Consider the following 23,569-nt stretch of genomic DNA (forward strand, 5'->3'; position numbering starts at 1 on the left):
AACATAGAAGAGCAAATTATCCTTTTCTTCCCGGTAAATTTTCAAAATTTTTGCTAGAAATGGACGACCAACTTTGGAACTTAACCCAAAAATTCACTTTAAGTCTGAAGTTTTCTTTAGCTTTAAGAGTTGTACCCTTGTTGTGAACAAGTAAATTTGTTTCACGTTGATATAAATATCTCCCTCATAAACATTAGACTCTATTTGCTAATATTGCAGGAAGTCATCCATGAAGAAGTTTGGGTGAAAGGTTTAAAATATTTTGGATATTGCCTCTCAGGGTTGCTACTTATTATATTCATTGGAGTGATAAGTATTTTTCGGTAAGTATAATTTACTTAATGATATAATGTACTTAATGATATAATACTTTTTTTCTTTCATACTGATTTCAGTTGTCTCCGCAAGATACACATGCTACAGTGTTTTTCTTAATTTTGTGAATATAATTCGTAATATGCCACAAATATTCTGTAACTATAGAAATATTCTGTAATATGCCAACAGGGGTAACTGAGTTACCCCATATTGTATTTATTGATCTAAACTAAACAATAATTAGCACATATATAAACTAAACTAAACATTATACAATAAGTTATATATATATATATATATATATATATATATATATATATATATATATAGCAGACCCACTTTTTTCCTAATATATCTTCAATAAAATTTTTCAGACGTTGTGATAACTGTGTTACACCTTTAATAAAAGAAAGGTTAATGTGTTTACAGTATAATGTGCAATACTTATGTATCAACCTTCTTTCTCTCTGTATGGAGATTTTAGCCATATAAACTAGAGTTATAATGATAAGTTAATATACACCGAGTTTCAAAAAGAATGACCTGAATTTGGACGGTAATAATTACGGAACATGGGACGTGCCAGTAAGGAAATGAATGTTGTTTGAATGGGTGTGGTCTAGGTTTCAGAAAATCGCCGTTAGATGTCAGTCAATGTGTCTTCTCAGTTTGCAGTCAGTCAGAAGTAAGATGGCGTTCGATGAACAGAAGACATTTTGTGTGCTCAGTTTGCAAAGAGTCAATGATTTCGGTGCAGCGTGCTTTTCGTCGGCGTTTTGGCATTGATCTGCCTGCACCCAAAAATATTCGTCTTTGGTATAACCAATTTGAAGAGACAGGATGCTTGTGCAAAGGTAAGAGTCCAGGTCGGCTTCGCATTTCCGATGAAATGACGAATTTTGCTATCGTCTAGATTTTGTTCGTGCTGCTGCTGGTGGATACATAGAGCATTTGTAATAGCATAGCTAAAACTTTAAGATTTTGTAAACATTCAGCGATTTATCCCACTTTTATAGCATGTTTATCAATACATATTGACTTTTAAAATCAGATCATTCTTTTTGAAACACCTGTAAATAATGATTATTATGGAATAATAAATTTGGGAAAAGTATTTATCATCTCAAAATCTATACATATGGTATTGGTACACTAGCAATTCAATATGATAATCGAATTCTCTTCTCGAATTTTGTTCAAATGTTGTTGTTCAAGCGATGAACATGTCGAGTGATCAAACTCGTTATACTAGACTGCACAATTGAACTATAATAAGCAATATGTAAAATGTCTATATTACAAGAAATCTCTAGAACTTTTCTAAATATTTCTTTCTATTCTTCACAAACATAGTGATCTCTGGGAGCAATTCCACATTATGAGACTGAATCTTGCATCAGGAATTCTGCTTGGAAGCATATTTCTGTGCGTTACTGATATTCCCTCAGTAAGAGAAAGCAGACATATGTGCACTGCATTTGGTGCTGCGGTGCAGTATTTCTACACAGCTGCAGCTTCTTGGATGTGGATGGAAGGGCATGCATGTTTTACCGCTGTAACTACAGGAGTTATAGGAGGAAGACTGAGAGCATATGTTGCCGTGGCTTGGGGTAGGTTCACATTTTAGGAAAATTAAAATACGAGGTGTGATTGGAATGTTTTAAGACTGGTCTTGGAATTTAAAACTGGCAGAACTCACAGGCTATTGCGACGCATCTCCTTCAAAATAGTCCGTGCTACCTGAATACACCGATTCCAACCGTATTTCCACTTCTGGAAGCATTCCTGAAAATTATCTTTTGTAAGGGTGTGGAGTAAAATATCTTCCTTGGGCCTTTGTCTTTGGGTCATACCCATAAACCCATGTCTCATCATCTATTATTACCCAATTTAACACTTCTGAGTCCGTTTCGGCCCGATTAAGCAGGTCTTAGGACACTTCCAGTCGGTGTCATTTCTGTTCATTTAACAACTATTTCGGAATGAATTTCACGGACACTCAATGCATGTTCAAATCGTCAGTTAAGATTGACTGAACCGCGTAGAAATTTAAATTCAGGTCGTCATCTATCTCCCTAATTGTAAGTCTACGGTCTAAACGCACTAAACCGCAAACTTTCACAATATTTTCCTTGATTTTTGGTGTGGAAGACCGGCCGGATCGGTGGTCATCTTCGATTGAATCGCGGCCATCTTTGAATCTGTTAAACCAGATACACACGTTTGACCGGCTCAGGCATATATCTCCAAAATCTGTTTTTAAGAGTTCATTAGTCTCCGAAGCAGATTTTGCGGTTTTAAAACAATTTGACACAAATGCATTTTTCCATCCATTTCGAGGACCAGTTTTTCGCGTTCCAGTTACAGTTCGCGCGTTCCAGTTTTTCATTCATTTTGGGCAATTAATAACCCACCACGACAAACACACAGGTCCGCACTCAACATGTTGCTACGCTGTACGGAACAAATATATCGCAGTGACCTTGCAGCACGTATCAAGGTCACACCTACCCACCATTTCCATGCTAACGGGCAATTATATCTACTCCTCTTGAGCAGTGACGATACCCGAGTTAAAAATTTTCAATCACACCTCGTATCCACTATATAAGTTGGTACATTGGATAAACCAAAGACTTTTAGTTCTTTATTGATTATTATGTACTTTATTTGATCACTTGTGAGGACTTAGCGAGTAGCTTTTAAATGAAGAACCCAAAGTGAATGAGATCCATTGTTACTGTCCAGTACTTTAGCTAGCTTTAAAAAAAATATCGTTATAAATACTTTTCCAGCTTTGTTTTACTCGTTAAATTTGCAAGCAACTTTCAGCTGTTTATAAAAGAACTATACAATGAAGAACATATGATTTTCAAAACTAGACAGTGATGTAGTGAAAATTATTATCAACATTAAATAAATTTTTTTAAAAGAATGATTGAGGTTGTGTAATAAATGGAAAATGTTAGTAAGAACACCTTTTTAATTTTCATTTTTTGAAATATCACCAGAACTAATGAAATCATTCAAAAGAAAGACAAATACCAGGTTGTTCAATAAATTTGACGTCCGATACGAGATGTTGCTAGTAGGTTCGTCGTTCTATGTTCCTACTGTACAGATGGCACGACTTTGTGATGAAGTTTCATGTAGATCCGTCAATTCATTCGTATCGTTACAGATAATCAAAGTGGACGTGTAACAGTATATTTTTTCAATTGACAAAACTGAACATTGCGCAATGATAAAATTCCTAATTTTGGAAGGTGTAGCTCCAAAACAAATCCATGAACGATTGGTAAAAGTGTATAAGGACTCTTCACCGTCATACTGAGAACAGTAGAAAGATGGGTTGCTGAAATCAAACGTGATTAGACAAGTCTTGAAGAAGATCCACGTAAAGGACGTCCACAAAGTCTGAATCAACACCAGAAATCGTAGCAAAAATACAGGAGGTGGTTTTGGAAGATCGTCGGACAAAAATTTAGTAGAAACCCTAGACGTCTCATTGGATAATGTAAACGATATTTTGACTAACGTTTTTGGTTTCAAAAAACTGCAAAATGGGTGCCGCATTCGCTAACAATGGAGCAAAAACATACGAATACGTCTTTCGCAGCAACATTTGGAGAGTTTTCGAAAGGATAAAAAGAATTTTGTACGTCCTTCCATCACAATAGATGAGACGTGGGTCTATCACCATGATCCTCAATCAAAACCAGAAGCTAAGGAGTAGTGTGAACCTGGTACCTCGGCTCTGAAGCAAGTGAGGGTCCAGAAATCGGCAAAAAAGGCGTTAGCATCGGTGTTTTGGGATCCAAAAGAGATTTTGTTCGTGAATAATATACAAACAGATAAAACAATCAACGCAGATTATCATTCTAACCTTTTGGACCAGCTAGATGTCAAACGTCGTGAGCAAAAGACCTGGTTTACAGAAGAAAACTTACTTTACCATCACGACAACGTACCCTGTCACACAACTCAAATCAGTGAATTAAAGTACGAATTGGCGCAACATTCAGACTTCTTGCTGTTCTCACATCTAAAAAATAAACAAATAAATAAATAAATAAATAAATAAATAAATACTGCGTGGAAAATGATTTGCATCGAATGCTGACGTCATAGCAGCCGTGGACGAGTATTTCGGAAGTCTTCCGGAATCTCACTTCAGGGAGGGTATCCATAAATTGGAAGAGGACTGGAATAAGTATATTGCAATTCAGAGAGAGTACACTGACCAATCACAGGTATGTCACCCCCTACACTAATGATTTTCGTATCGAACGACAAAATTTATTGAACAATCTGGTAATCGTAATATTATCACTTACCTGATATGTCCTTCAACTAGCACTGTTCGCTATCCAACTTCCAAATTTTGATGAAATATCCAATATAATCAAGGACATGATGAACATAGGCTAAAGGGTTTTTAAAAAATAGTATACATGGAATAAGAATCCTCAGAAACACAAATATTAAACCTGAACTAGTAAAATGTCTCTTATTATGTATGACCTCGCGCACATAAGTATATTGTGTTTCTAACACCCTGTATAACACATTCTTAATGTCTTAAGAGGGCTGCTTTGATATCACTACTACCGATCATCACCTTCATCTCTTGTACCAATTTTTGGACAGATTTGTTAATTCCTACTGGGTGTTCTTCAATGCTTATATATCATATATATATATATATATATATATATATATATATATATATATATATATATATATAACTTTAAATATGTGATTTCCAAACTATGACTAATAAATTGTACCTATTTGGGTGCCACATAAATTTCTGTGGTATATTACATTTAAGAACTTTTAAGTATAATAATAAAGTAAAATAAAATATATATATATACCTTTGTTCGTCTTATTTTATTTTTTACAAAATATTTCGGTAACTCTTAACTGTTACTTTTGAAGAGGTATGAAAATTCGACGGGAAAACGAGAATCCATCTAGTTACACTCCTATTGTTCACCAAAATTCCTAGTTCACTATACAATTATTTAAGTTTTTTCTTTGATTTACTAGCGAGTCATTATACCAATTTTTATACACGTATGCTGTAAGTGAAAAATACTGGAGTACAGATTCAGTGGTGTACCAAAGAAAAAATGTATATAACAGGATAGTGAACTATGAATTTTTGGGGGAAAACAGGAATGTAACGACATCGAATCTCGTTTTTTCGATGAGTCCCTCGTCAAAGGTAACAGTTAATAGTTACCAAAATATTAAGGAAAAAATAAAATAAGACATACAAAGGCAAATATATATTTATTATATTACTTCCTTATTACACATTAATATATAAGTACGTAAACAAAAATGCCATACGGTAGCTTTTTATGTATTTTAGAATTTCTTTTTTCCAATTTGTTATATGTAAAGATATTCTGGTTAATGTTCCAATAAATAAATTTTGTCAGACAAATATACTTCATTTCCTTTGAAGATTTAATAGTATAACATTTAGTGCGTAAAAGTATATAAAATATTCTCAACAATGTTACTTCAGTAATATTCTACATTTATTGCACAATAATAATTACTAAGGAAATCTCAGAATTATTCGAGACCTATATCATCAAGCTGGAGATACGGTGGTAGGCATGGCGACGATGTTGAATCCGAGTTTTGCTAAAGTGAACTATTAACAAATATAGTTATATTCGTGATTTAAATTATTTAAAAAGATAAAAAAATGAAGTGCTAGTGTTTTGTGAACTAAATGTGTAGATTTTAAGGTTCAAATAATCAACAAAAAGTTTAAAAAATAGGTGACAGGACACCTTGTTAATAAAAACAAAACAATATCAGTTTTGTTTTTATATAAATCTCGTGTAATATAATAATCCAATTAGTGATAAGTTATAATTTCATATATACTCAGCTTAAGTAGCCACATTTTATAAGGTAAGATTAGCATTCTCTTTTAATTATTTTCTAACAAAGTGCAGGGATAAAATGTCGGTGAATAATGAAAATAACCTCAAGATCACGACGGATGACATGATTGTATCTAGTGATCAAAATGTAAATGAATCAAATAGTGATTCAATGGAAGTAACAGAACTTTCAAAAGAAAATCCAAGTAAGTCTAATTTTGATACACAAGAGAAAAATAAAACTATGTATAACAAAGTAAGAGACAAGGGGTCAGAAGGCCATTCGTCGACGGCACACATTAAAAATGAACCATCAGTAGCAAACAAATATAATGACACTCACAAACCCCCATACATTGTTTTTCTAAAAGTCAAGGAAACAGGACCCACTCACCCGATGGCGATTAGTCGCATATTATACCTTGCTGATATCCCGGGAATTAGTAAATTCCAAAAAATAGGTCGATATCTCATGAAAGTCCAGTTCAAAACTGCACACGAAGCAAATGCTTTTCTTGATAATGAAGTAATAACTTATAACAAATGGCAAGCATATATCCCAAATCATGCTGTCTCTAGCGTAGGTGTAGTAAAGGGGGTCCAAGAAGACATCCCATTACAGGACTTGACTAGCGACATAGAGTCGGAAAAAGAAATCATATCAGTAAGACGAATCCATCGTACATTACCAGATGGTACCAAAAAACCTACCCAGACGTTAGTAATTACCTTTGGTTCACAAATCTTACCTCTAGATATTGCATTATCAAAAATTACCGGTTGAGTCTTACATCCCGGCAATCAGACAATGCACGCAATGCTGGCGGTATGGACATTTAACCTCCCAGTGTAAGGACAAACAAATTAAATGTAGAAAATGTGGTGAAGCACATAATAGGGAACATTGCTCAAACTTACCTAGATGTCTACATTGTCTACAACCACATGAGGCTAATGCACAAAACTGTGCGGAACGGTTGAGACAAAAACAAATTATGAACCTTATAGCATCAAAAATATATCATATAACGAAGCTTCTCAACAGCTTCCAAAATCAACGTCTCGACCAATACCATATAGTACTGCTGTGTCATCCAAAATGAGTTCATCTTTTGTTGGTACACCTCTTCAAATCAGCAATACACAACCTATACCTTCATCCTCATTCCAGTACAACACGGAAACAACCTTACTTACTGCAGCATTAGAAACAAATAACCTAGATGGTCCCCCAGGAAAAAAAAGAAAAGAAGCCTACCCTAACATAAACTCAAAACGACCCCAAATACAAACGACGAAAAAACCATACAGTAACTTATTCAAAAGCAACATGGAATTAGTTAGAGATCCCTCCTATTCCACAAACATCAATAGTAATCAGGATAAACAAGCCAACAAACTCCTTCTCAAACACACAACAAGATAAAATGCATGCACCAGTACAATTGGAAAACACTCGATTATTTGATTCTCAGTCTGATGATTATAATCAAACAATAAAATCTAATACTTTATATAAATCTCAACAAATTTCTATGAAAAAAAAAAAAAAACAAATAGCAGCTATACAACAAATACTCCAACTTTCACTTGGTATTGATTCCCCAAATGACATAGTTAATTCGATCATGAAACAAATTTCACAAATTTTTGATTAACCGCTATGGATATAACAGATTCTAATGTATTCACGGTTCTTCAATGGAATATGCAAAGTTTTCGGAAAAAATGGTATGCTTTAAAATTTCTTCTATATCTCTTCCAACCTCACATTATACTACTTCAAGAAACTTGGTCCAAACCACAATATCCTATAAACATACCTGATTATAATATTATTGAACAAGTAAGAGCTGATGGATATGGGGGGATAGCTGTGGGGGTACACAAAAGTCTCTCATACAAAAATATTCATATTTCTCTCCCACATATACACTATGCAACCCAAATTTTAGCTATTGAACTCCCCAATTATAAAATAGCAAATATATACAGCCCTCCCGATAAAATATTAAACACACAAAACTGGCGAACTTTATTTACTTCTACTACTAATTTTGACTTAATTGGAGCAGACGCAAATTCTAAATCTAAATTGTGGGGTAATGTTAGAACTAATACTGCGGGATCAGAACTAATTTCGGCACTAAAGAACTCAAATTATTTAATTCTAAATGATGGAACCCCGACTAGACTCACAAAGGAAAACCCTTCAGCACCGGATGTAACTATCATTAAAAAAGACAAATATTTACATTCTGATTGGATAGTATTTTATGACACCTTCGGAAGTGATCACTATCCCATTATTACCACAATCACAAATAACAAAAAATTATCATTACCACACATCAATAATAAAAGAACATTTTGTACAATTTACTCACCTCCCCTTTCAACTAAAATAAATTGGCAACAATATACAAATGAATCTGATAAAGTCATCCCAGTGGGAAAAAATACAGACATAGAACCTTTGATGTCACAAATTTTGCATGCTTCGGATGTTTCACAAATAAACAAACAAAAACCACAAACAAAATCCAAGAAAAAGCACATATATAAATCACCACTCCCGGCTTGGTGGAATCTAACCTGCCAAAAATGGGTTAACAAACGTACAAATGCTTTACGTGCATTTAGAAGATCTAATTCAAAAACAGATTTTCTGTATTATAGAAAGATGAATGCTGAGACAAAAAAAATCTTAAATTCAGAAAAACGTCAATATTGGAAAGAATTTTGTAACAGCCTAAATTTTCGTACTTCATCTTCATATGTTTGGCGTTTTTTCCGAAATAGGAAAACTCTTGATTCCATATCCTCATACGGTACCTTGAAGAATGTAGATAAATGGGGACCTCTATTTCACACAAAATTAACTCCTCCATATACTAACAATTCCCGGAATGTCATAATCCAATATATGACTGGAAAGGAACCAACTAAACTCGAGGATCCTTTTACATTAGATGAATTAAATCATGTATTAAAAACTTTGAAGAAAAAATCTACTCCAGGTTTAGACAAAATACGGTACACACACTTAATACACTTATCTCATAAAGGAAAAAGTCGTCTGTGTGAAATTTTTAATTATATTTGGAACACGTCTAATATACCTAATATATGGAAAAATTATGCCATTGTCCCTATAAAAAAACCTCAAAAGCCTATAGGCTCTGCAGATAGTTATCGTCCCATCGCATTAGCGTCATGCGTTCAAAAAGTATTTGAACAGCTACTTTTAAACAGATTAACTTGGTTCATTGAACATAATCAACTATTTCCTAAAAACATATGTGGATTTAGAAAAAAATTTATCAACATTAGATGCACTTGGAAATTTAATAATAGATATTTGGTCTGCCTTCCAAACGCGTCAATATCTAATATTATTATCAATAGATTTTTCGGCTGCATATGATACTATTATACTTGAAAATTTAATTTTTTACATGAATAAATTCAACATCCCCCAAAAATTTATTCGTATAGTCCATAATCTCCTCATAAACAGAAGGATTTACATAAAAATTGGAAATTATATTAGTACACCCAGAGAAACTTCACGGGGGATCCCTCAGGGCAGTAAATTAAGCCCCACACTATTTAATATATACATTCTAGATTTAATTAATACTCTAAGTCAAGAAACACACCTCCAATTCAATATATTTGCAGATGACCTGATTATTTTCGTCAAAACACATGACATCCAATCAGGTCTCAAACACCTGCAAAAGGGACTTAAAATTTTAACTAACTGGAGTGATCAAAACGGTCTTTCGATAAATTGGCAGAAATTCAGTCTCATTAATTTTACACGAAAAAAACATAATCCTCCTATTCATCTTCAAATAAATGATACTATTATTAAACAAACACGTCATATCAAATATTTAGGTCTACATTTACATGAAAAACTAAAATGGCAACTTCATATAGAACATCTTAACAATGAGGCTTCAAAATTTTTAAAACTATTTATTGGCCTAAATTCCAAAAAATGGGGTGTCCACCCATCAATTTTGTACACAATATATAAGCAGTGTTTAGAAACGAAATTAATGTATGGTTCGATTTTTCTATCCCCCATTCCACAAGATAAGATTAACTCATTAACTGACATTCAGTATAAAGGTCTTAAATTAATTTTCTCACAACCAAGTTTCTGCCCAAAAATTGCATTACTAGAAGAAGCCAACACCATCCCTATAGATTTACAAATAAGGCAACAAGCCTATAAGTTTATTCTTTCACGACTTGCAGGAACAGGATTACCGCTCATAGAAAAGCTACAACAGATGTTAAATGATAATGAATCAAAAAACTTACCATATTATAAAAGGCTCCCGTGGATTTATGAGGCCTATATGGATTTAAGACATCTACAAGATCAAATATCAAAAGTACCGTTATTACCCTGTTTCTGTGTTTCGTACAACACTGTCTCATCAAGAATAGTACCTATTATCCCGTGGTATCCTACCAAATTATCGCATGATCTTTCCTCCAAGATAGTACCAGCAATTTGGCAAGCATACATTGACAGACTTCCAGAAAATACTATGATAATTTGTACTGACGGTTCAAAAACTCAGAATATGGTGGGTGCAGCTATTTACATACCACAAGAACAAAAAACTATAAAATATAAACTTCCGGCATACACATCTATTTATGAAGCAGAAACATTTGCTATCAGGCAAGCCTTACTTTATGTAAAATCGAACCGATTTAATAAAGCTTGTATTTGCTTAGATGCTCTTAGTGTTTTGCACAGCTTATCGTCCATACATTGGAATAAACAATCAACTTGGCTTCAATTACAAATTAAAAGTATCATACTCTCCCTCATCTCTGATGGAGTAGAAATTCAATTTATATACACGAAAGCTCATAATAACATAATTTTTAATGAACTAACTGACACAGCATCCAAAATGGCAGCTCGAGATGGCTTATCTGCAAACATAAAACTCCCATACCACAATTTTATGCCTATTATCAAAGAAAAATTTAAAATCTACTTAGATCAATATAGACAAAAAATCAGGATGGGGCCCGGTATATATTATTGGAACATCACAGATACACAAATTACTAAACCGTGGGATCAAATTAAACACTGGAAACGCTCAGAAATAATAAATCTTTTTAAGCTTCGGCTACATACGGAACTAACCCCAGCTCAATTATATAAAATCAATAAAAAAGACACCCCTGGATGTTGGTGTGGGAATGAAAAGGGCGATATAGATCATATTATCTTTAACTGCTCTTCCACCAATAAACATAGAAATATTCTAATTGATGTAATCACGAAATATCAAGGAATTGGCCCTCATAAGATTCAAAATCTTTTGTCATTAAATAATGTAAAAATCAATAAAGCTATAATATCTTTCTTACAAATTAATAATGTCAATATATAAAAAATTGATTGAAAAGATTGGAAACTGCAATAAAAACATGTAAACTTAATCTTGATGTATTTATACTTGGTGTAAATTTTAATCCGGTGAAAAAAAAAAGTAATCACTTTGAAATTTATACATATATATATAAAATATAATATTTCAACCACGAATCTATGGTGACAATCCTATAATTTTTTATAACAATATAATGTAATTATTTCACCGGATACTTAACAAGTGTGGAAATTTTGATCAACTAAGTGGAAACACCTATCTAGTGTTGTTGGCGAGACGGATTTAACATCTGCGCCAGTATAAAACACCTCTTTGGAGGTGAACTTCAACTTCAACTTCAACTATCATCAAGCTACCGTAATTAAAGACGTGTTCATTTTTTTTCTAGGCATACCGTTGATATCAGTTGGTTACACTTTATACCATCATCTTTACCAACTAGGCACAGATCCAAGATGTATGATATCATGGGATGACGAAGTTAAATTGATTTTCTTCGTCCCAGTGCTTTGTGCCGGAGTTGTAAGTATTTTTATAAATTTTATATGATCTCAATTTCAGATTGCATCTACAAAAGTAAAGCATCCGATGCTTATTTAAAAAAATATTTTCAATTTACAGCAGGGGTGCCTACAAACGGGGGGTATGACGCAAACTGCGTCATTGAAATATTTGGGGGGGTTAAAATCTATATAAATATGTTTGAGGGGTGTAAAAATTAATCGAAAATATTTTTTTCATGGAAGAACACCTACCGATAGACAGTTGAGGGGGGGTGCGTCATGGACATGAGGGGGGGGTGAGCACCACTGTTTACAGCACTAGTGTTTCTACTGCAATATTGTGAAAGTATTCGCGAAAGTAGAGTCATGTTGAATTCCCATTGCACTACATAAACCGTAAGATTTTATATAAAATTTCCGATTATGTTTATCTTATTTTTAAAACAAACTTAAGAAAAGTTAATATGTTGTTTGGAATTTTATTTCAAGATGACAGTGAACAAGTCAATAGAAAATAAAAATATTCAGGAAAAAATCCTTTTAGAAACAAATTGAATAAAAATGAACATAGGTTGATTATTTCGTCATTTACAACTGTAGAGTGGATCATATATGATAAAGAAGCAATAGTTAGTTTGTTTATAAGAAGCACATCGGACAAAATATCAGTCACTACCTTTAGAACTTACATAATACCAGATGAGATAGCCTTTGATCTGAATAATCACCTAGATTCTGTTTGGAAGCGATCCTAAGTAGTGTTGTTAACGGCTCGAGCGACTCGGCTCATGGCTCAGACACTACCGAGCCAAGCCAACAGCTCACCCAACCGAGCCGGTTCGAGCCAATGACTCACCTGAGCCGAGCCGATAGCTCAGTTGAATAGAGCCAAACCGAGCAATGGCTCATTCCAATTGAGCCGGCTCGAGATGTTGGCTCAATTGAACCGATCCGGTGGTTCAGGGCTCGAGCCTAGCTGGTTGACATTACTAGCTACGGGAACTTATTTCAACAATACTCTTTTCCAGACTGTAAGTAATATGTGTAGGACATTTGGTTAAAATTGCTCTAGGTGTTCCAGACTCATGCTGAAACATACATACATACATACGTTTTACATATATATAAATACAGATAAGGAATGGCTTGAGCGGCTCGGCTCACGGCTCAGACGCCACCGAGCCGAACCGAGAAGTGAGCCAAGCTAGCAGCTCACCCAATCGAGCTGGCTCGGACCAAACGGAGCCGAGCCGATGGCTCACCTCAACCGAGCCCGCTCGAGACGATGGTTGACCTGAGCTGAGCCGAACCGAGCCAATGGCTCACCTGAGTCGAGTTGAACCGAGTCGATGGCCCACCTGAGCTGAGTCGAACCGAACGGATGGCTCATCGCAACAGAGCCGGCTCGAGCCGATTGCTCTCCTGAGCTGAGCCTAACCGAGCTAATTGCTCATTCCAACCGAGCCGGTTCGAGCTATTGACTCAGTTGAACCGAGCCGGAGCTTGAGCTGAGCTGGTGGCTCAGGGCTTGAGCCGAGTCGTTTGACATCACCAACGGTAAGAGATATTGTAGATATGACATAGATGTTAATTCATTCACTTATCAATAGGTCCCATAGTTTGAGGAAAGTACGGGCATGCCCTAGGATTTCACTTACTACTAGAATAGTCCTACATATTTTAAATTAGCTTTAAGTCTGGGAACTTTGCAGGCCAAAATTAGGACTCGTCAGACTACTACATGTTTCCAGTTCTTCTGTGTATCTATGCTCCTTGAAGACGTGCAACTTTATGCATCCAATAAAAAAAAAATGTTCTCTGTCGTGAAACTCGTGTCCAAAAGTCCATTACATCAAGTTCTCTTAGCAATGTCCGTTCGGAAATTGATTGGGATGGACCTAATTCACAGACAACACAAATTCCTGTAAAGATTGAAAATCATTTTGGTTCACTGGGCGTGAAATTCGTCAGCGGTTCCTTTGAATTAGGATCTTTCTGCGATCAGAGTTCTGACGTGTTTTGAGTTTATACGCTTGTTAGGCCACCTATTGTACACAAGTTGAACAGTTCGCATTGATACATCAACAAACTGAGCAACTTCATTTACTGTGTGCTTACGGGAACACTCAATCTCAATGATCCCATTTTGCTATTCTGTCACATCTTTGCTTCGACATATCTTGAAGATCTGTTTTCATACAACATACGAGGTGCATATCAATTTCAAGTGTCTAGTTGCGTCAGTTTGATAGAGAGAGTTATTTGAATCGAACACTGTGCATTAAGCAGGCATACTACATGGCAATGCTCCAGTCCACATGGTTGTTGTTGCGAAGGCTTCGAGAAGATTCACCACCCACTCCACGCACCAGATTTAGCACTGTATCCTTGACAACAACTGCTATGTGAATTGAATCATTGTCATGTAGTATGTGAGCTCAACACAGCGACAGATTCAAATTTTTGGAATACTATCTAACTATAATGCTCACGTCCATTTGTCACGTGTTACAAGTACGGTACAACGCCATTTATTGACAAAAATGAACCAATGTTAGTTCTACGAGGGATGACTAATATTTTATTTATTGCAGTTGGCTTGTTTTGATAGAACGCACTATATCAGAATAATGTTGAATCTGAATACAAACGTAGATATAATTTAAGTATATAATAATAAATAATAATAATATTCTATTATCTTCTCTATTTTCTATGTAAAAACTTTCAGTTAATTTTAAAAGAAATATATCTTAGATATTGCTTGTCATTCTTCTATCTCTTAATCCTTTTGGGATTTTTAAGGTAAATTTTAGACTTTCAGTCAAGAAGCTACTGTTTCATCACTATTTATTCTAGGATTTTGGTTCGAACCTAGAGCCGGATTTAGGGGGGTGCAAAGGTGCACGTGCATCCCCCTTCGTTGTAAATATACACTACCTAAAGTGAGAAGTTAGCAGTGAGTTTTGCAAAATCAATAGTTTAAGTCAATTTTCTGAAGGTTGAAGGAAAAGAATTTATCGAGAGCAGACACTTAGCATTTCCAAAGGAATTCTTCATTCACATCACAGATGCCTAAAGGCATTTAAAAAACTTAAATTTAATTAAAATGTACTGGTAGTTATTGGTGCACCCCCCTCAGAGAATCCTGGATCCGGCCCTGTTCGTACCTCATTCTCTTCAGACCAAAGCAACCTTCCAAACTGTAAAACAGAATCAGTTGAACCTTCTTCCTTTCTATAAGTTTGTGTTTGTATAGAGAGTGGATTTTAAACTGAACACCAATGCATTTTAACTCAAAGTAAATAATGATAAGGAAATTGTAAAGGGAAAAGGGAAGAGAAGAAGGAAAGAAGTCATAAGAACAAATGGTAATATCGACGAAGTATATATGTGTTCTTGAATCCCATAAAAACTTTTAGACAGCATTCGCAAGAGAAAATTAGCCTTCTTCTACCTTGTACGCTTGAAGGATAAACAGATGACGCCATGACCCGCACCAACTTGACGAGCTCCTTTTCAAAACACATGTGACCTGTTTTGCAGTGAATGTACGACTAAACAAAAAAATCCAAGATGACAAATGAGCATTTTAAAATAATAGACACGTATATATATATATATATATATATATATATATATATATATATAATATATATATATATATATATATATATATATATATATATATATATATATATATATATATATACACTAAAATAGCGAAAAGGTTAATGTAAAAATATCCAGATTATTACAAATAGTGGTAGTTTTCATGAAGATTTTTGATTTTGTCTTCTGGTACTGCTATACTAGAATCTAACTTTTCTATTTTCCAGATAGGGATTGTGTTTGTATTAATAGCTGTATGTAACACAGGAGTGCCAGCATACAAAGTGGAAGATACTCATGATGAAATTAATTCTATTTGTAAAGGACACATGTTTTCAATTATATACTTTGAACTTGTTTGGATATTTGGACTTCTGGGATATATGAAGTTTGGTATTGAAGATTCAGGTGTCTATTATGCGTTTCACGTCTTAAATTCCTTTATGGTAAGTAAAGTTAGTAATTATAGGCCTTATGCAGAGTCGTTTTGACCTATGATTAGCGTCATACTTAAAGCTTAATTACTGCAGGGAACATATGTTAGTCGAACGCTTTAGTACTGCACTAATCCCACGCCAGAACGACTCTGCATAAGGCCCAATTTGTTTAACTTAGCTAATAACATAAATGACGTATACAGGGTGTTACAAAAAATGTGTCAGAATATTTTGGGAACAGATTCTTCACATGAAAATAAGAAAAAAAGTTCATATGGACCTGTGTTCAAAAGTGGATAGTTTCGGAGTTATAGGGTGCGGAAAACTTTAAAAGTTCATAGCTCCACTATTAACGAACCTATTGAGTCGGGTCAAGACATCAATGAGGAACTATCCAAATATCCACGTTTAAGAATGCTCCAGTACTTGCACACCAATTTTTAGAGAGGTAGGTAGAGAGTGATCAAGTATTCCCAAACAGCCTCTCTAAGAATGATTGTGCAAGTACCGAAAGTTCTGAAAGATGGATATTTGGGTAGTTCACATACTACTTCCTCAGTGATGTCTTGACCCGCCTATGATCCGTCGTATAGTAGTGGAACCAGGGGCGGATAAAGGACGGACTTCTGGGGGAGGGCGGTGGGTTGTAATACTGCCACTTAGAGCTACTTTTAAGAGTTTGAAACTCTGGTATGGGTTTCGTTTATATATAAAATAAGAAAAAGTTTCCTCCTCTGAAGCGGGGGAGCAATCGCCCCGATCGCCCCCCCCTGGATCCGCCCCTGAGTGGAACTATGGACCTTTAAAGTTCATTTTTTCACGTTTTCGGCACCCTGTAACTATGAAACTATGCTCTTCCGACCACAGGTTCATCTGAACTTTTGTTTTCTTATTTTGATGTGAGGATTCTATTCTCAAAACATTGGAACAAAGTTTTGTAACACCCTGTAGAAGCAGAAAGTTGATTGTTTAATAAGTTAAGTTTCTTCCGATATCACACATTAATGCATGGCGGACAAGAAAATAACAACATAAAACTTCGGGATGCGATTCCTTACACCAAATGTATGAAGAAAGAAAGAAAAAAAAATAGCTTTACTGTCCAAATACCGTATGACCAATATTACGTTAAGCGGATGATTACCGTTTCAATAGCCTATGTTATCTTCTTCGAATTGGACTTATTACGATCTGAGAATCGAAGTATGATGTTCTGAAATATTTCAATGTACCTATCCATTTTGTAAGTTATTTGTTCCTATTTATAATAAAAATCCTGCTTATTTCGAAATCCAATTCTACACTATTCCTTTGAATTCACTCACGAAGTCGCGGTGGCCCAGTGGTAATGGGGTCCTTGGTTCGATCCCAGATCGCGCCAAGTGAGTTTTGTGGTGGACAAACATCATGTGCATGGGTTTTCTCGGGGTTCCCCTGTTCCTCTGGCTTTCTTTATTCCACCATTTTATTCATTTATCGTCATCACCGTCTCCTTTAGCCTAGCTGGCATAACCCTGGAACGTAAAGCTTAAAAGATTTCCTTACATTTTTTCTGTGAATTCATGAAGATTTTGATGAATGAAATTATATACTATTTCTTTTCACAAACCACGATTATTGTTATAATAAATTACGATACCATGTTCTGAATATTGCTTTCGGAGAAGACAAAATTCCCAAATTATGTGCTTTTGTGATATTATAGTAGGAAAGTCCTATGAACAATTCCATGGTCCACACTAAAATTCAAATACTGATTTCCCTGAATTTCCATGATCAAATAACTAAATATTTGCTGACCCGTGAACACTACCATTTATGGTAAGGTTTAGAAAAAAAATCATTTTTAATCGGCCTCCAATTTCTATGGTCGTCCAGCTCTCCCCTCCTTAATTTTAAATACACTTTAAGCTTACTTTCTTTCTGTAAATACTTTCAACATTTCGAATACAATAAAACTTTAGTACCGCCCGGTAATTTATTTATACACTAACTCTCGGCATTCGGAATATAATCAAACATACACAAGTAAACATCTACCATAATTTGGCCTAAAGATAATTATCTTTCCACGGCCTTTATATCTTCTTTCTGAATCTACATTGAGTTTTTAAAGTGTCTTCATATCTTCTCTGAGCAACCTTATCCTTGGTAACATTGCTTGAGTAGTAGGAATTCTCTGAATACTTCCGTGGAATCTGATTATATTTTGAATATATTTTCCACGACTCTTCTGAAAAATATAGCAATTTCCCTGATTCTTGGCATATTTTGAAATAATTCTCTGGTTCATTTTAATTTCCCTGACTTTAGAAATCAATGTGACCCTGAGTTCGGTGAAAAGTATATAAGGAACTTTTGTAAATTTTAAAATTTTATTAATGTAATTTCTTGATTATATAATATTTTATTTTGACTCCATTGCATATACACAAATTCAAAATATAAGGGGGTACGGTGGTTCAGTGGGTAGAGCGCTTACCTCTGGTGCGTGGTGCCCCTAGTTCGATCCCCTAGTTGGATGTGGTGAACATCGTGTTCGTGGGTTTTCTCAGGGTTTTTCCCTGTTCCTCCACAATTTCATTCCCCCAGTTCTTCCATCATCATTCACTTGCCCAAATCATCCTCTCCCTTAGCCTAAAGGGCATAATTGTGAGACATTATACTAAAAGATTTCATTTCATTTCCAAATTCACAATGAAAGCAAGGTGGCTCAGTGACAAAGCATTCACCTCTTGTTCGAAGCATCCCTGGTTCGATCCCAGTAAAAGACAACATTGTCCGTGAGCTTTCTAAGTGTTCTTCCGTCTCCTCTTACATTATCATTCCACCAATTCTTTCACAATCATTCTCTTTTATTCATCATTCATCTCCTTTAATCTAAAAAAAAACACAACTAGAAGTCGTTAAATTAAAGATTTCCTTTCCAAATTTGCAAAATACTATTCACAGAACACAATTCTGTCATAACATAACTACGTTGTCAGTACTAAACATCACATTTCCATACGACAGAATTACCAGAAATACATATTTCGATGATGAAAAACTTTAGTCACTTTGTAGTAAATTACTATATACAAGTACATTTCTATGAAAAATGTAGATGTAAACTTTTGACTACTGTAAACTTATTTCTGTTGATGAAGTGTTTGGTTATGCAATCCCATTGCTTGTCTACATTACTTTACTTAAATTTAATGTGTGATTCTTTATTGTTATGAAAAAAAAACGCTTCAAAGACTTTTCTTTCCATCATCAAAGAGACCTTATATAAAACTTTTATATTTTCAATCTCATATTGTGATATGTTTAAGTGCTTATACAATCCTGAAATAGCTGAATCACCTTTTTATCTCTTGATCTTGATCCCTATGTTAACTTTACTCATACATATTTATTATTTGTCACATTCGGTACTTACTTCATAAACACTAGAGTGGGTTATATCATTAACAAAATAATTTGCATAGCGATTTTGTCATTTGAAAAGAAATCTTAAAACCATACTTATTCGACATTTTTTAGCCTGTACGTTAAGATTGGCCATAGTGGTAATGATATCCATTGTTGTAGGTTTATTTATTTCTAGATTATTGCAATCTTTCTATAAAATTTCTAAAAGTTAGTTAGTTTATGTATCCAGCATTTTCATATTATTGCTATATTTGATGCCTAGGTATTAATATACAGGGTGTTTCAAAAAGAATTACCTGATTTTAAAAGTCCATATGTATTGATAAAAACACTACAACAATGGGATAAATTTCAAAATACTCACAAAATCTTCAAATTTTAGTTATGCAATTACAAGTGCTCTATGTGTTCACCAGCAGCAACATGAAGATCTAAACGATAGCTAAATTCTTCATAAATCCGGAAGTGCGAGGCCGACCTGAACTGTTACCTCTGCACAAGCATCCTGTCTTTTCGAATTGGCGATACCAACGACGAATTTTGGGTGCAAGTGGATCAATGCCAAAACGTCGACGAAAAGCACGATGGACCGAAATTACTGACTCAGTCTTTGCAAACTGTAGCTCACGAAACTCCTTCTGTTGAGCGGACACCATCTTACTTCTGACTGACTGCAAACTGAGAAGACGCACGACTGACATCTAACCGCGACATTCTGAAACTCTGGGCCACGCCCATTCAAACAACACTCATTTCCTTACTGGCATGTTCCATGTTTCGTAATTATTACCGTCTAAAATCAGGTCATTCTTTTTGAAACAGGGTGTGTGTACATATCAGTTAGTCATCGACATCTCGTTACAGCTCTGTAAGACTTTAAGAAAAATTATCCAAAGATTAGATTTTATTTTAAAATAAATGTTGATGTATTGTGGATGTAGTAGTTTGTCTATTTGGTTTTCTACATAGTTCCGAAGTAAATTTGCAGCTTAATTTAGTAATCATTAGATCTATACAATTTAAGCTATTGTTATTTTCTAGTTCCGCAGTAAATTTGATTTTCGGATATGCACTATGAAGCTATGGTATCATCTCAATCCTATAATACTTGACAAATTTAAACTAGTCTTTTGTAGAATTTTACTTAATAATATTGGTTCATAACTATATTTGCTAAAATACGGGAGAGTGAACTGCCCATAAGTAACCGCCATATATGTTCGTAGTTGAAATTTTATTTCTTTTAATGTCACAATATGCGTCATTTACACACTGTAATATAATATATGTTCTATGTAAAATTTTAGTTCACTGTACTAGAAATAGTATAGATGAAAATAACTATTTTGGAGGTAATATAAACGAGAAAAGAAACTGCTTAAGTCATTATACAGTTCTTAACTTGTGTTTCACAAAGTAAAATTTTTTATATTCAATATGTGATAGGTTACACACAAGGTAAGATTTTTATAATATCTATGTATCCTATAGCATCCATAAATAAATCGTTAGGTCATTGCGTGAGAAGAAATTATGCTTTGAGAGATGGAAGAAGGTGAAAGAAGGTGAGGAGGAAAATACGGCAACGAATGGACGGTATAAAATTGGTAACTGTTACAGCCAAATGAGGTGGTTAGCTGAGAATCGTAGTGTATTGGCACTTGTGAATTTGGAAAAAGATGTCAATAGACTTACAGAATACTTTTGATGATACAAGTCTAATCTCACAATTTCTTAAAGCTGCCAGTGGCCTAACAGAATACTTTTGATGACGATACTTTAATCTTACAATTTCTTTAAACTGCCACTTGTCTGACACAATATTTTTGATGATTGTCTAACCTTACAATTTCCTAACGCTACAGGTTGACTGACAGAATATTGACGATGATAGTCTAGCCTCACTATTTCTCAAAGCTCCCAGTTACCTCACAGAATACTTTTAATGATGATAGTCTAATTTTACAAGTTTCTAAAGCTAGTACTGCCTGAAAGATTATTTTTGATGATGTAGTCTAATCATACCATAGAATACTTCTGATAATAATAGTCTTAAGCTTACAATTTATTAAGAAACTGTTATCTGCAAGATTAAATACTTTTTTTTTCTTTCTTTAAGGGAACGGTGTTCTTCCTATTTGAAGGAATTGGTTCTCCCAGATTTCGAATGGCGTTAACAGGAAAAAGTAAGGAACGGGTAAGCATTGTGAACTTCTTTCTTCACTGAAATTGAATAGATTATTTCATACTTTTTCCTTTATTCTAGTGAATGGCGTCTAGCAATTATAAATATGAAATTAACTTTTTTATTTTTTTTTTCAATTCTTACATTTTAAAAGCTTGATTATAAATATCTATGTATACTGGAATCCTACATATAATTACTCTCTCAGAAAGTTAAAATACAATTCGCTTCATTGCTTATCCCTTTCATAAATGAATTACTTTAAACTTTTTTTTTATTATTTTTCCTTTTAAGTGCATCTATAAAAGTTACAGTTCTCTCTTAAGACTTTTTAAGTGTTAATTAGTTTCATTAGGTAAATGTTGGGTTAGTATCTTTACATTTAGGCCGTAGATGAAGTTTTAGTAATAAAACACATCGGGATGCTACATAACATATAAATAAGCATAAATATTGTATTAATTCATTACTTTTATTGTTACAATATAGTACACCGAAAGATAATCCCATTATTTTCAATGAGCTTAAAAAGTTCGTTACTGAATTCTCTGTGTGTGTGGAGGTGGGTGGGAGGAGGTGTCTATCTGTTAGTTGCGAATTTCTGAATTTTGAGCCCTTCATTCGGTAGAGCATCAAAAACTATCTTGAAAGAAGTCATGGAATTTTTCGCGTCACTCCTATCATTTCCGAGGTATTGGCCAAAAAAGTTCAGATTTCGTGAGATTTAAGGAGCCGTATCTCGGGAACCGTAACTCATAGAGAGATGATATTGGTGTTGATCAATACTTAAGAGGATGGTGAACATTTTGGTATCAAATACTAACTATTGGCCAGTATTCCCCAGATATTGGCCCAAAAAGTTCAGATTTCGGGAGATTTAAGGAGCAGTATCTCGGGAACAGTAAGTCATAGAGAGATGATCATTTGCGAATTTTTCAATTTTGAGCATGCCGTCGCAAAACAGAACGTTTTAATAGAACTCTTAAACAAAACATGTGGAAAAAATTTAGTACTCAAGGAAATTATAAATGAATAAATATATTACAAGAACTTTAACGAGTATAATAAAAAGTACATAAAACAGTTGGTATAAAGCGTGTAAAAGTTAATAAGAAAAATTAATTGCTCTTGGAGCATTATCAACTGGTTTTATCTTTAGTATATTTAAAATGGAGGAAAAAGAGTAGATTTCTTTTAAAAGAAAATACCTTTTTTCAAAAAAGTTGTAGTTGTAACTCTTCTGTTTTGTCACGATTACCTGTTGTCTTCATTTGATTTCCAGACACAAAAATAAAAGATAGTTCGAAAATTCTCCTAAATGATTTAAATTGTCTAAGATATTAAGATGAATTTTGATCTAGCAAATTGATATTTTCTCCCCCAAAAGATTGAAGGGTGGTTCCTACAAAGATGTATAGTTCATTTCTTCAAACGAAGTGCAGTACCTATATAAAGAATGCCGCCCTCTAGGTGTCGTGCCTCGTGCCATAAATAAGTCATCGTCCGAGGGATCTTGCGAAAAACAAGCCCGATAACTAAATGGATAACCAGAACAATTGACAGTCGCCTGTCAAATCCACGTGGAGTCTTATTTGCCACAGTTCCAAAAGCTGTCCTTTAAGTCAGTGTTCCCAATACCAGCTTTCTTGTTCTTACATTGCCTGAAATCTGCTTCATATTAGCCATAGTATTGGGAAAAAAGAACAGACATAGTGGGTGTTAAGACGTTGCAACCTCGCAAATGTGG

The 23,569-nt window shown here is 34.4% G+C and overlaps 1 protein-coding gene across 4 annotated transcripts in view; it reads left to right on the top strand.

Moving 5' to 3' along the window:
• Window positions 1–23,569, top strand: part of LOC145676093 (adhesion G protein-coupled receptor L4-like) — a 295,890-nt gene that overhangs the window by 259,173 nt on the left and 13,148 nt on the right. For all 4 annotated transcript variants that reach the window (XM_081746971.1, XM_081746972.1, XM_081746974.1 and 1 more), the window contains 5 exons: window positions 220–323; window positions 1,672–1,928; window positions 12,057–12,190; window positions 16,011–16,229; window positions 21,757–21,834. In XM_081746971.1, the coding sequence (XP_081603097.1) occupies window positions 220–323; window positions 1,672–1,928; window positions 12,057–12,190; window positions 16,011–16,229; window positions 21,757–21,834 (792 nt within the window). The remainder of the gene's footprint in view (window positions 1–219; window positions 324–1,671; window positions 1,929–12,056; window positions 12,191–16,010; window positions 16,230–21,756; window positions 21,835–23,569) is intronic.

This window comes from Thermobia domestica, chromosome 18 (genome assembly GCF_964235325.1).
Source record: "Thermobia domestica chromosome 18, izTheDome1.hap1.1, whole genome shotgun sequence".
NCBI classification, from domain to species: domain Eukaryota; kingdom Metazoa; phylum Arthropoda; class Insecta; order Zygentoma; family Lepismatidae; genus Thermobia; species Thermobia domestica.